The sequence below is a fragment of the Geospiza fortis genome, unplaced genomic scaffold (assembly GCF_000277835.1).
Source record: "Geospiza fortis unplaced genomic scaffold, GeoFor_1.0 scaffold381, whole genome shotgun sequence".
In the NCBI taxonomy this organism is placed as follows: Eukaryota; Metazoa; Chordata; class Aves; order Passeriformes; family Thraupidae; genus Geospiza; species Geospiza fortis.
In genome coordinates, this window is record NW_005054348.1 from 1,147,090 (window position 1) to 1,161,972 (window position 14,883).

General features: G+C 35.6%; 1 protein-coding gene across 1 annotated transcript in view; it reads right to left on the reverse strand.

Moving 5' to 3' along the window:
* RYR2 (ryanodine receptor 2) overlaps nt 1–14,883 on the reverse strand; it is a 284,661-nt gene that overhangs the window by 155,194 nt on the left and 114,584 nt on the right. The window contains exons 20-24 of the mRNA XM_031058757.1: nt 13,361–13,553; nt 11,388–11,604; nt 11,060–11,164; nt 6,852–6,955; nt 2,547–2,630 (exon numbers count right to left, since the gene is read on the reverse strand). Coding sequence (XP_030914617.1) covers nt 2,547–2,630; nt 6,852–6,955; nt 11,060–11,164; nt 11,388–11,604; nt 13,361–13,553 — 703 coding nt within the window. The remainder of the gene's footprint in view (nt 1–2,546; nt 2,631–6,851; nt 6,956–11,059; nt 11,165–11,387; nt 11,605–13,360; nt 13,554–14,883) is intronic.

Sequence of the window (14,883 nt, forward strand, 5' to 3'; positions counted from 1 at the left end):
AGATCAAATGGCTTAGTCAAGACCAGTTTTGAAATCCACCCTAAAATGCTTTCATAATAATTCATACATTAATTCTCCTTCAAATCACAGGAGCAAATGCTTAAATTTAAGCATGACTTCAGAAGAGAAAGACAGCTTCCTCACTTTTTTTAACACTCCTAAGAATGCTACTTTTATAAAGTTATTCTCTTCCCATTAATTATAGAAATCTCCTACTTATGAGTGAACCTTCAACAGAGGACATAAAGCATTAAAGGTCTTTTCCAACCTAAGTGATTCTATGATTCTATTTCTCCTCCAGCATACAAAGCACTATTTTGGTCAAAACAAAAGGAGACTGTGGAAATAAGCAACAGAATGCTCTCATTGAAATTTTACACCCTGGGGTGTATAAAGAATGGCTAGTTTAAACAATTGCTCAATTATTTTCTAAACAATTTGGTAATTTTCTTTATTTGTACTGACAGAGAAAAACTCATAAAATTAAACAGTATTTATCCCAATTTATATCCTAAAATATTCAAATTCTTTACCAATCTTAATTAATTCTCTTCTGGAACAATGATCTTAAAACACAGTTAAACAAGTTATTTGTTGAAAACAATAATTTAAAACAAGCAAGTATTTAAGAGAGATTACATCTATAAATAAGAGGTTGAATATTCCTTCAAAATTACCACAATAAAAAGTTTAAGCTAGAAAACAAAAATTCAAGATCATTCCAAAATCAGCCCTCTACATAGTTCCCAATCTGCAGGTTTCTATACAGCAAGCCCCCACAGGAGTTTACTGCCCTCACAGTTACCTCTTATCAGGTTTCTGTGCAGTCACTTCAGCGAGATGAGTAAAACAAGACAGTAATGGAAACAGTGAAACATATGGAATTAGCACACTTGTCAGATTGGCAATTACTGTGCTCTTTCTGGTCACACTCTCCTGCACAAGCTTTTAAGAATACAGCCACAATGTTTTCCTTTCCTTTTTGCTAGTTTTTTCAATCCATTATATGTGAAGTATCAAAATTCTAACTTTGTATGTATGGTATGACTACAAGTTTCTACAGTTATGATCGTAAATGACATGAAAAAGTCTCAACATTATTGGACTTCTTATATTAGAAAGTATAATTACTTCATACTTGAGATTTAGCTGCAGTTTTCAAAAGCAGGAAATTTGATTCACTTGAACAATCTTGCAAATGCACAGATACTTCTGCCCAGGAAATTCAGAACAAAAATACAGAAGGCCCCAGATATCTTTTCTTCTTTGAGAGATATACAGTTATTTTGGGAAACCAAAACTAAAGAACAATTTGGGGGGGAACTTAAAATAATACTCTACTTTTATTCCCATTCATTCTGGCAAAGCCACCACATCAGGGATTCTGAAACTGTAATATCAATGGTATGTAAATCTGTGCAGTATGGTAGATACCAAAGACTTGATGGGCCAGGTTCTTACAGCTACCTTGTAGTAAAGTACTACCTAGAAGCCTGCAGGGATCTTGCCAGAATGAGGCACAGGCTTTTGGCTCACAAAAGGAAGAAAGATGATTTGCTTTAGTTAAACGTGCTGGAGGTTGTTACACTGGTCTCAGGGACTGCATGTAACACATGAAGTGAAGGATTGCAGGGAATAATGGAGATATGCAATACCAGAGGAACAGCAGTTTCTGCACAGAACACATTCCTGCGAAGAGCAATGAGCTGCTAGTTGGTGGCAGGAACTCAGCAACCAGCACTTACCATTGCTCTGAGTCATAACCAAGGAAAATAAGTTACTGTCTTAAATTCAGGAATAACAGACCATGCAGAAGTTCTCTCCTAGTAAAACTGTGGCATTTACCTTTCTGACTTTTCACATATTATATAATCTTCCTTTATCCCCTGGGTTCAAGCGTATGTTGGGCATTAAGACTGTCAGACAGGAATAGGAAACTAAAGTTCCATTATCTCAGCTGTGTCCAAGATCCCAAGTTCTTTATTCCCAAACTCTGTGTGTGTATATTGGTGCTAAGAAGCCAGGGCAACTTGGCTGGGCCATGGGAGCTGGTTTCAGAACTGTGGTAGTGGAGGGCACTATACCATACCAGGCTAAGCCCAGTCCTACCAGTGCTGATGCCAACATCCAAGATCACTTGGAAAAAAGTCAGGCTCCCTACACCTCAAGTCATGGCCATTTGAGAACATTCAAAAGGGTCCCTTTTAAATATCTGCAGCACTGTAAAATACGCTGGCAAATTTACTGTAAGAATTCTTTACAAAGCCTCTGTGATATGCACAATATATAAAAGAAACAAATAACTGTGAATGTCAGACACTACAGCAGAGCACCGGAAACCCTAAAATTTGTCTACACATTAGGTGACAAATATCTGGAAGAAAAATTGTCAATTATGGTATGTGAAAATTGCTGAAAATTCCTGAGAATTCATGCATGTACATGCATGCCCAAGAACTAATGAAAGTAGAAGCGTAAATATTGAATTGTTAAAAATAGAATTCACTTAATTCACACTGCCTAACAAGAAGACACACTGAACTTACTTCTTTGGAAGTTTCATTTTTTTCACTTTTTCTTCAGCACGTTCATCAGCAATTCCAACATGGCAACCTAATGCCAGCAGGGTTCTAGGGCACAGAAATCAGAGAATTACTCATAATGTTTTGATATTTAGAGTTCATACTGTTTATAGGCACACTATAGTGCCTACAAATGGCACTATAAAACAAATGAGACCTATAGAAATTATTACAGTATAATATGGAAAGATCAACACCAGCCTTTTTATATACGTAATAAGCTTCCTGATAGTGTTAAGAAAATGCCACAAGATGTTCCAAAAAATATGAGTAAGGTACTTCAAAATGTAGTATCATATAGTATATTTAATCTATGACATATCAGTTTGAAGATTGCCCTTGAAATATTATTTCTGCTTTATATACTTATTCATACTGCTTACATACTCACTCATACTACTTCATACCCACATATTTATATGTTTTGTTACTTATATCACAGCCATAAAAAGAAAAAAGGCATAAAATATCCCTTATCCTTAGAATGTGTCTTCATTCTGAAGAAGCTATTATTTAGAGATTTCAGTGGGATCTGGATTTTTTAGGACACACTTCTGAAGACAGAATTCACAGTTGAACGCATGATAAGCATTAGGCCAAAAGTGCCATCTTATTTGATCTAGACAGTGTGTCTTGTGCCTACCATGAGGCTTATACTACAGAGCTACTGAACCAGCCCATTGTGGCCTGAATCTGCAAAATTCAGGTCATTTCAGAAAACAAACACTATTCATATGAACTTAAAACAGGGTCAACAGTACTAATTGGGTTTCTGATTACTTCAGACTTCTTGCTGTCCTCATAGCCACACTGTTCAGGAGCATAATTTTTAAAATCTCATTTGTCTCCAGGATTTGATCTGTAAATTATTATTTGTTCCTGTATCTATAGTCAATGTTGGCTTATAGTCTTTCTTAAGTCTAGGTGCATTGATAAAATATTGACATTGAAATTAATAGAAATCCTAAACAAAAGTCAGAGACTTAACTTTGGAGTCAGATGAGAATTTTCTCAGAACCTGAGGGTGATAACCATATTTTTGAAAGAAACTTATTTCAGAAGAAATCACAGGTGTGAATACCTTGGACTCCATTCCAAATTTTCCTGAAGTGGAAAAAAGGTGTCAAACAAGGTTTTTATTTGTTCTTGCCTCTAGCTAAAATGATATTTTCTAGTCATGCTTCAACTATATTTACTGCTCTTGAACTGTCTGGGGGGAGAACAGCATAAATACTCTTCTAACATTATTTCTTTTGGCAGATGAATTGTCTGTTTCAAAGAGATTCTTGCAGCATATTTTTAGTGCTAGCTACATGAAGTAAGCCCTGCTCCTATGGACTGTGAACCCTGATTTAAAACTAGACAGTAAAGTCAGAAATGAGGAAACTAATATCCAGTGGCCCCTTCCTGCAAAACACACTATCTGCTAAGAATACTGCATGCAGCTAAATTTCAACTGGCATAAATAGTACATGATTCCTATACAGCTATCACCAGCATGAGTAGGAGAACGTATCTAATAGTGAAATGCAGTACAGAAGAGCTAACCTCTAGTAACCCTAATTTTCCTGTAATGTAAGCCAGGAATTAGCTCTGCTAAAACAAAACAAATTCAAATAAGAGTGCCACAGGAGGATAAAATGACAGACTGTACTGGCAGAATCTGAAAGACCATTAAAGCTCTTCAAACCTAAGCAAGAAAATGAAAAGTGGCTGAATGAAGCTCTCATCATCACAATGGTAGATGTAATTATCACACAAGACTGAGTAAACACACAGAAATGGGAAAGTCAGTCACAGAAAAATAAGCAAGAACAACCAGAAAAATATGCAAGACCAAACTATAAAACATATATATAAGCATGTGCAGAAACAGTATGAGCAAGCATATTTTAATCCCATGACATTTTCAGAGGCAACTCATTCCTGCATCTTGACATTTCCTACAGTATGTAATTTTTATAGCTCATAAAAGTATTCAATCTTACTTAAAATATACAAAGATACCAGTATATGGAAAAGAAATGTTGTATCAGATAATATGACTTAGATCTTCCTTGGTTTCTAACTCTCTCATCCGGCAGCAAAACTGACAGCAAACCACAAAGGAAAACAAAATTACAGTCAGCATTATTCTCCATGTTTTGCAACTATTTCAAGTATGCAATTTGATGCAAATTGTAAAGAAAATGACTAGAAGTTTTAAAATAACATTTTCTTTCCTTTTCCCTCCCATCAAGATTGACAGCTAGTAGACTAGACACATCTACTAAAGAAATAGTCAAGATAGGTTACAATTCAAGTAATCATCTATGGATCACCTAGAACTGATTAGTTCACTGATTTTTCAACATTTTCAAGCATGTAGAAACAAGCTGAGCAAGAGGCTCCTAAATTCCTGCACAACAAATGTCTACATACATTGATGATAAACACAACTCAATACTACAAAATTAGAACTTCATTTATCAGAAAAAAAGGACTAACACAAGGAGGTAAGGAAGACTTAGTTCAGTAAGTGTACAAATTTTAAAACACATAGGACTGAATGCTTTCTATTTTGGATATATGCATTTAATGGAAAGACTTTTTCTCAAGTAAGCAATAAAAGTAATTTTAAAAAAAGTAATCCATAACTTGTATGTTTATAAAACAAAAACTTGGGGATTTTTCACAGGGTTAGATTAGAAAAGCACTGGACACTGAACCAGTAATCATCTAAGGACTCATTAAATTTGTTCAATACTTAGTGGAACATTAGCAGTGTGCATTTAATTATGAGAGCATGATTTTTCTGCTGTTTGAGCCATATTATATAGAGTATTCTAGGAAAATATCTAACCATAGTGAAAGTTAATGACATCATCTTTTGTAGTTTTATTAAATAGAAAGGAAGAATCTATTCTGAATCCATAGCACATTGCTCAGCTAGGGAAATGCTGAAAAACTAGCCTTTGAATTCTAATATCTACCCATAGAAAATTTGAACGAATTTTCTTGCTTCCAGTTCAGTTTCTCTCTGAATGCTTTACGTCTAAAAAATGGCAAGCTATCCCTCCAGAAACTGTTTAGCAGTTAGGGTAATAAATATGACCCTAAGTACTCAGTTTCACACTGAGTAATTTATTTACTCTGGGAATGGTAGATCAGTAAATAGTGCAGAGAAGCAGATCTGAAACAAAATAAATATAATATAATACAATATCATATCATATCATATCATATCATATCATATCATATCATAATATATAATTCTGGAAATTTGCAACAAGTTCTAGAAGGAGTGTTCCACATAGCTTTCTACTATGAGGATATAAAGTTCTTTTCTTAGGAGTATAAACAGTATACTGCACTATCAGTTTACATGGCAAGGATTTTAATAATATAGGACAAATTTTCACAGAAAAGTAATATCACATGAGGACATTCATCCTTTGTAATCTCTCTGAATAGTAAAAAGCAACTATATTCTAACAGGATAAAAAAAGAAAGAATAGATTTCAAGTATGGATGACTGGAGAACCACATCTACCATCAAGCATTTGATGATTTGAGAAATATTTCTACACGTTGGCGACATGCAATCCTATATATGGGAGAAATTACTTACACTAATAGATTTTTCAATTAATTCACAGCAAAGTAAGAACTCACACATCCTTGACTGAAAAAGCTGAGGTGAGGAATTGTATCCTTGTAAACCACAGAACTAGATTACTTCAACAAACCCTTTAATGTCCCACTGAAATTTTCTAGCATTCCAACTGGAGAGCTTCCATGACATTCACACATCTAACCACCCATTCACAAAAGGAGGGAATGCCTGCTGCTGTTTGTTCTGTGGCAACATGCACACTGACACAGAAATAGCAGTAAGGGGTCCTGAAGCAAAGCTCTTAATTTAAATATCTATTGAGTGTCAAAGTGTGTTTTATCAATAAAGAAAACTGGAAAAATTAAACTAAACTGAATAAAATCAAAGAAGAAGCAAAGTTTTTTTTCAAACCATGGATCTATTTCTTTCATCCTAGATGAAAATTGTCTGAATTTTCATTTCACAACCAGCATTACAACAATAATTCTAAAAAGACTATCAAAGTAATTTTCAGTGCCAAATACATAATTCATTAATGTATCTCACTCCCTCATTTGCATATTATTACCCTCTCCTACACATCAAATTTTAATTCGCACGTCAATTTACAATTCTGGAAACTGCATCTCCTTATGAAACTCTAACTACAAATTTCCAAATTTCTAGTAACTTACTTCAGTGTTTCAAGTGACATTTGCAAGTTATAATTTCTTTCCTGCTCCGGCAATTTTGAGAACTCCACTAAGCATGGGTGTTGTCTTTTGTTGTCATCTCTAATCTGAGAAAAAAGTAAAAAAAATTAGCTTAACATGCCTCAAAAAATAAAAGAAATTTAAGACCAGTCCAATCCACAAGGTGCTTAAAGCTGATCCTGTTAGAATTACTCAAACTGGACGACACCTCGAAACAGAAAGTATTCTGTATTCTCAGAGCATGATCAGTGTTCAACAAGGCAGAATTTGCATTTGCAAATAAACTTCAGATTTGCATATCTCAAGTGGAATAAATGCAAATTTGTGCATGCTATTATACAGATGTTCACAGGAAATATGCAAAGTTCAAGAACAGTGCAATCTATATTGTTTTAACATACAGCCATAAAGTATCATCTCATCCTCAACCCCATGTTTAAAAAATTCTACATCCAGTTTGTATAAATATGTTGATACAGATAGTACTGAAATCCTTACCCAAGGAAAATAACAATGTAAAAGAAATCTTCCTCACCCATACCTTAATTCTGAATATGAGTATTAGGAAGTCACATATTAGAGGAACATGAATTTACTTTTAATGTAGTGATAGGAGAGACATACAGACTATAATTTACAAAATCCTACATATTATAAACTTGCAAATTTGATCAAAAAATATTTTTAACCTCCTCTATTTTACACAGGTTTAATCTAACACTGGCCATAACCTGGGAAGGCTGTGATAACCAAGCACTCTATAGCTCTCAACTTAGCATCTCATGCTAGAGTTTAGCCAACAACATCTGCAAAGGTTTGATAAAATACATTAGTTTGAAAATATTACCTAAAGTAATATAAAAGTCCCCAATGCAATTGTTAACACCTGCACAGTAACATTTTAGTGTCAATCTTATATGGACCATAGTTCACCATTTGTATTAACCTTTAATGGTGCAAAGTGGAAGTTTTTGAAAAACATTATTGATTTTTGATCAATCAGATAATTCTGCTGGAAAACTGAATGCTAACATTTTAAGTTAAAAAGCCTAATTGTTATAATTTTTCAAAATTGATATTTACACTACTACTTAATCTAGTTTATTTAATGTCATGAAAAAAAATCACATTTCTCTATAACATTGCTGAGTAATCTAGTTTTTGCATTTTGATCCAAGCATGTAATTCTCAAATTGAACAGCAGTCATTTATTTATGTTTTGGACTGAAAAATCTTTACAGTCTCCAGGGGGTATTTATCTTGATTTGACAGGATTAATGCTCTTTGGACAGACAACACAGGCAATTCAACTGTCAAACACTTAAAAAATTTAATAGACGATAAAATGAGAAATGTCTTTTACTAGCACTGAAAATGTTTATTTATAGATCCCCAAGATCTTTGGTGATCTGTATATTAAAAAAATTGAGTATAGTCTCTGAGTTTAGATCTGTGTACAGCTAATTTAAGTCTTGGATGTCAAGTATTTTCCTCAGAAATCCAAATTAATTTATTTCCCCTAGTGACACTATTTCTGTCCTAAAACTACAATGTATTCTATCATATAGCTAACATATTTTGTGGGTTACCTTGTAGTTTCCTGGGTTTTCTTCTGAGAACAAAATAAAAATCTACTGCCTTGCAAACAAATTACATTAGTGGCAGAACTCATCCATCAATTCTTAATTTTTGTGGTTGGTTTTAAATGTGCAGTGATATTGAACAAAGATTTGCAGATGCATCTGATTATTTCAATAGCACACATATTCAGAGTTAAATTTTTCTACATTAACTTGCTATTTTACTTTGTTACATGCATAGAATGCAGTAGTAATAGGATGTGCAATAGTGGGTATCACTTTGGTGATACAACATACAGATCTGATGATGCAGATATGTAGGAGGAATATAAAAGGCTACAGCAGAAATTTTTTATCATCTGGAGGATCATTTTAAAAGTCTATTAGCGTTTAAACTTTTAGACAATGAAAAAACACCCCTAGCAACTATGCATCTTGCTCTGAACTAAAAAGACAATCTAATATTAGAGGACTTGTGTGAGTCTAAACAAGCTAATTTCTCTGCCATGCCTTCCCTCACTACTCAGTACGCTGCAGTACATGGATTCAGATAACTAGAATTGGCAACAGTGGCTTAAATGCAGCCAATACAAAACTGGGAGGAGCTGTTGACTCCCTGGAGGGTAGGGAGGCCCTGCAGAGGGATCTGGACAAATTACAGGCCTGGGAAATCACCAACCCCATGAAATTCAACAAGAGAAAGCACTGGATTCTACACCTGGGGTGGGGCAACCCCAGATGTATGGACAGACTGGGGAATGAGATGCTGGAAAACGGCACCAGGGAAAGGGACCTGGAGGTCCTGGTCAATGGCAATTTGAACATGAGCCAGCAGTGTCCTGGTAGCCAAGAGGGCCAACCCTGTCCTGGGGGGCATCAGACACAGCATCACCAGCCAGGCAAGAGAGGGGATTGTCCTGCTCTGCTCTGCACTGGGACAGCCTCACCTTGAGCACTGGGGCCAGTTCTAGGTGCCACAACCCAGAGAAAGTCATGACACTGCTAGAGTGTCCAAAGGAGGGCAATGAAGATGGTGAAGGGTCTTGAGGGGAAGGCATTTGAGGAGCAGCTGAGGTCACTTGGTCTGTTCAGTATGGAGGAGACTGAGGGGAGATCTCATTGTAATTACAGCTTCCTCAGGAGGGGAAGCAGGGGGCAGACACTGATCTCTTCTCTGTAGTGTCAGTGACCGGACCCATAGGAATGGCCTGAAGTTGTGTCAGCGGAGGTTTAGGTGGGATATTAGGAAAAGGTTCTTCACCAGAGGGTGGTTGGACACTGGGACAGGCTCCTCAGGGAAGTGGTCACAGCGCCAAGCCTGAGAGACCTAAAGAAGAGTTTGGACAACACTCTTGGGCACAGGGTGTGACTCTCTTGGGAATGGTGCTGTGCAGGGTCAGGAGTTGGACTTGATGATCCTTGTGGATCCCTTCCAACTCTGGGTATTCTATGAAACTGATAAAATCATTTGTGAGGAACCAGTATGATTAAGAAATCAACCTCCAGAAAATGATCAGCATATCAGGATCCCAGAGAATGCATCCTACCACAGCGCATTAAAGCAAGGTAATGTAAAACATTCAACCCCCATTTTCATTTTGAACATAACTAACTTTATCATTTGGTACTTATCATATATGGTTTAAATAGTGTTCAACTGTACAATTAGACACCCAATATGTAATGGTACACTAAGAGTTCCTGCAGATTGCTGCACAGCTGGTATGATTACACCACAATTAAAATGTTTTGACACGTTAATTTAACTGAGGTTTTGCGTTTGATTTGGTGGGGAAATTAACTACAACAAAATCTAGAGAACTTCTCTGGTAATCATATTTTTTTAAGTACTGCCGTATGCTAAACCAAATAAATACCTATGCCCAGTAACTTTAAATCTGTAACGTGAACTCCTCAGAAGCCCAAAATCTTTTTAGTAACAAAAATAGAATACATTCAGGGTTTTACACTTATATCTAGTACATACAGAATGTTTCTATATACTCTTCACAGCAATATTTGTTCATAAAGCAGCATTTGGGAAACAAATAACGAGCATAATAACATGATTGATTTTACTGATGAAATTTTGAAAGAAATTTTTTTATGTACTCCATGAAAATAGGAAAGATACAAGAAAATTGTTACGTACAGCACCTAATACAGACATGAGACTGAAGAAGTGGAGAAAAGGGAAGCAAAAATCAGATTTAATGGAATTTCCTATAAGCAATACTTATTTGGGACTTTAAAAGAGTAATGACAGTCAGCACATGTAAAGAGAACCAAGAATAACTGTTTTCATTGGGTTAATCCACCAGTCAGTTGAATATCTTGCTCCAAGAACAAATAGGAGGTGAAAAACTCACTATGTGCTTTCTGTGCTGACAGTTAGACTGAAAATTTCAGCACCAAATAGCTTTAATACCAGAATTTTTGTCCAGAAATGCCCAAGTGCCATTGCTTTCCACATGCTTTTGGCAGGATAGTGTTTAAAACCTTACTAATTTTGGGGGCAATGATGAAAAATGCAGTTCCATTAGTACATTGAAACCAATGTACTGAATCATACAATGCAATTAACAGAAAATTAAGTTGGAAGGTACATACTGGTCCATACTGCCAACCAAGTTCAATCTTATTCATAACCCAAAGTTCATGGATGTTCTCTGCTAATTTTTCTCTAATCCTTTCCAGGTGAGGAGGCAAAACAATCTAGAGAGAGAAGAGATAAGAGAGGAAGAGGCTATTACAAATAAGCTGCTTGACATGCCACCCCAACTTTCATAACAGACAAACTTCATACAAACCAAATCTCAATAAACCCCAAGAAAAAAAACAAGTTTGGGACAAGGTGCAAATTCAACCAAATGAAGTAAAATAGGCATGTAATATGTGTGCGTTTAAAAAGGAAAATGTAATATTTCCATTGCCATACCTGGCTAGTATCCACAGGAACTGGAGTGAAAGCTGCTTGTGAGAGAGAGACAGTGGGACCCAATAGGTCTCTTGTGTAGCTTCGATCTTGTTTGTACTCTCGGCTGTTCTCCACTTTCAGCTTCTCTTTTGGCAGGACAGCTTCAAAGCATGGAGCATATCCAGGTGGAGGAAGGAACTTGAACTCTCCATGACGACCTCCAAGCAAGAAACGAACCCTGTAAACATCAGAATTACTTTAGATAACCAAGACACCTCTGGTGGAAAGCCTAATCAGTCTCTAAGCCTAAAGAATATTAAATGTTATTTAAAAAAGGGAAAAAAAAAGGGGGAGGAGGGATGTCGGGAATGTCAATGTTGCAGCTTCTTTTCATTGTTTACAGTTCAATTTTCTCTAATCCTTGCTGGTTTATGATGTAGGAGATTGAAAAAACACAGAAAATGTAAATTATTATTTTTTCTAGTTAATTTAAAGGCATTTTAAATCACAAGACCAATAATCTTTGAGAGACAGAATTATCAGTTTACTCAGCACACCTATAAAGTAAGCAGCAGCCTTTTGAGTCTCCAAAGGCAGACATTAAAACCCAGAGCAATCAATCAAGCATTTCAGAACTCTCTCCATTGAGGAGGTCTCCATTCAATCTCATTTGAGAAATTAACTTAAAACCCTGTGGTTCTTTCTTTTCTCTCACAAAACACTAAATCTTTAGGACACATTACAAAAACTCCTAAATTTCCTTCCCTAAAACTTTTGTTGTATTAATAGAGACTCAGGGGAAAGCACTCTTTTATTAATGGTAAAATGGTAAATATGTCATGGCCTTTTATTACTGAAAAATTTAATCAAGGAGGTAATAATGGTGTAGCAATGACATAATACCAACATGACAGAGTTAAGGCATAATACTGAAAAATCTTCCTAGAACATTGCCATCCAGAAGGAATCAAAAAACACCCAAAAGACTAGCCTTAAACCAGAAGAATTTTGTGTCTTTTCTGTTTACTGAGTATCTTCCACGATTTTGTCAATGCTATACCGGTACACACTCAAAAACTGCATGCTGCACACAGATAATATCTATCAGTGATATCTCTGATAACAGAAATAAAGCATCCAGGTTTATAGCTTTGCATTTTGTAGCAAGCAGATCTACGATTTTACTACATTTTCTCTCCTGTACTATCAAAAGCAAAGTCTAAAGGAGTATATTCTGCATTTGGAGCAAAGGATGCATGTGTGCTCTGTGTGACAGCTTTTAGCTTCTGTGGTATTCTTTGAAAGATCTCTCAGAGAACATTGCTCCACCTCCAACAGAAATCACCTTTCAGCCTCCACCTTTGCCAGTCCTGATAACGTTGGTGTCCCTGCTGGAACACCACAAAACCTTTTTTAATGTTATAGTCTCAAATTGCTCAATACATGGAAGTGGATGTTTGGCACCTCAAGTGTGACTTGAAATTTTATAAAAAACCAATACAGCAACCAGAATACAGATTGAATTTGTTTTAACTCATGCTGCAGAAAAGGAAGTACATGACCACCATTTCTTGAGGTAAGTGCAAATAATGCCTCTTTTAATAATAGTTACTACCTCATAACAGGTGAATTAGGGAAAATATATTTTTAATATCAAAGGCTGATGCAAAATGCTGCCCCGGAGTGAATGTGTAGCAATGTGTCAGCAAAGAAATTATTAAGAAGCTGTTTCTAATATATGTCTGCAAACCACCAGAATACACCGGTATGCTAAAAAGCAACAGATGCACTGTGTCTTCAGGACTTCTTTGTAACTCTCACTATCCAAAAACTGGAACTTTGCAAAAAAAAAAAAACCAAAAACATGTCAGAAAGAGAAATGAGAGCAGACAGCCATGGAACTATACAGCCAAAAAAAAAAAAAAAAAAAAAGCAGAGTTGAAAAAAAAATCCCCAAAAAACTCCAAAACTCCAAATTCATAATGGATGCTAACTTTATTCCTGCAGAGAAGCTGACGACTGGGAAGAAGAGGCCATCTATGTTGAAGTTTTCAAACATTCCTTGAACTGGCTGACCATTTATTCGGAAAGAGATGCTGGGGGCACTCAGGTCCAAACAGCAGCTAATAACATCATCAGTTCTTAATAGATGTTGGTTGGGAGAATTTACTGATCGTGCTACACAACCTATGGAAGCAACAGAGCGACATTTAGTGAAGCTTAAAAAACCACACTAGTTTTCACAGCAGCCTAAAAAAGAGGAAAAACATCACTTTAGAGCACAAACACATTAACACACAAATATCTAACCTATGACATCCAAGACCTGGTTTTAAGCTGGCAATATAGTGAATAGCAGCATAGTCACATCAACACAGCTATTTCAATCATAAATAATAAAACTCAATTACATTTAATGTGAGAATAATTACTGATATCCATATAAACAGTCAAAACTGAGAAAACTACATTTTATTGATTGTGTCTAAAATTTACTGCCATCTACAGTACAACATTTTTGAAAAAACATGGAAGCTGTTTGAAAACATGTCTACATTTGTTTTTCAAAAATAACTTATGCACTGTCTGCAAGAGATACTTCATGATGCATACTAAGAACAGAGCACTAACTTTTTAACTAGGGCGTCCAACTTTTGTAAACATGAAAGACTCAACTAGCACTACGTTTCCAGAAGAAGCTGAAGGCATAGGGTTTTATCAGAATCAGAAATAATGAAATCTCAGTAATTTTTCTACAAGTGAATTTTCTTGCACATATCTCCCCAAGCCCTGAGGAAAAACAAAATACCAACACTTTCAAAACTCTGTATAGGAAAAATGACTTTGTGATACTGCCAGATGAAAATATCACAGCTGAAAGTTAGTATAAAATAAATCAGAGAAAGGAACAATTAATACCAGGGATAACAAAACACTAAAAGCTATCAAGAAGAAGAGCAGATATTTCATCTACTTAAAGAATACTACTTGAGACCAGATGCCTTTTAGACACTAAAATTTTGGCAAATATAGGTTATGGAAATCAATGCATGCTGGCTGCTAACAGAAATACGTATTTGTCATTGATGAATACACAGTAGAACAAATTATCTAAATGCCTTTTCTGGCCCTAGGCTTTAAGGATCTATAAGTTCCACTTCTCCACAATAGGTTATTTCAGGACTGAAGAACCAAATGTAAATTATATGTGATTCTCATACAGGATTGGTCCAGAACAGAAACCTGGGGGCAGAAATTATTGTTGCTATTCATTGTAAATGTTTCATGGTAAGAAGGTTATTCTTAAAATGCCATTGCAGAGAGTATCAAGATGCAGCCTGGATTGTGGAAGCAAAAAAAGGCCATGATTTTCAATATGCAACAACTTAAAGTTCTTCCATGTTTGAGAGGTATGTATGTGTTACACAATATTATAAGCAAAGAAAGAAGACACAAATATTTTCAAACCTACCAGCCACATCCATAACAGATGAAAAAAATTGCAGATTCATTTGTG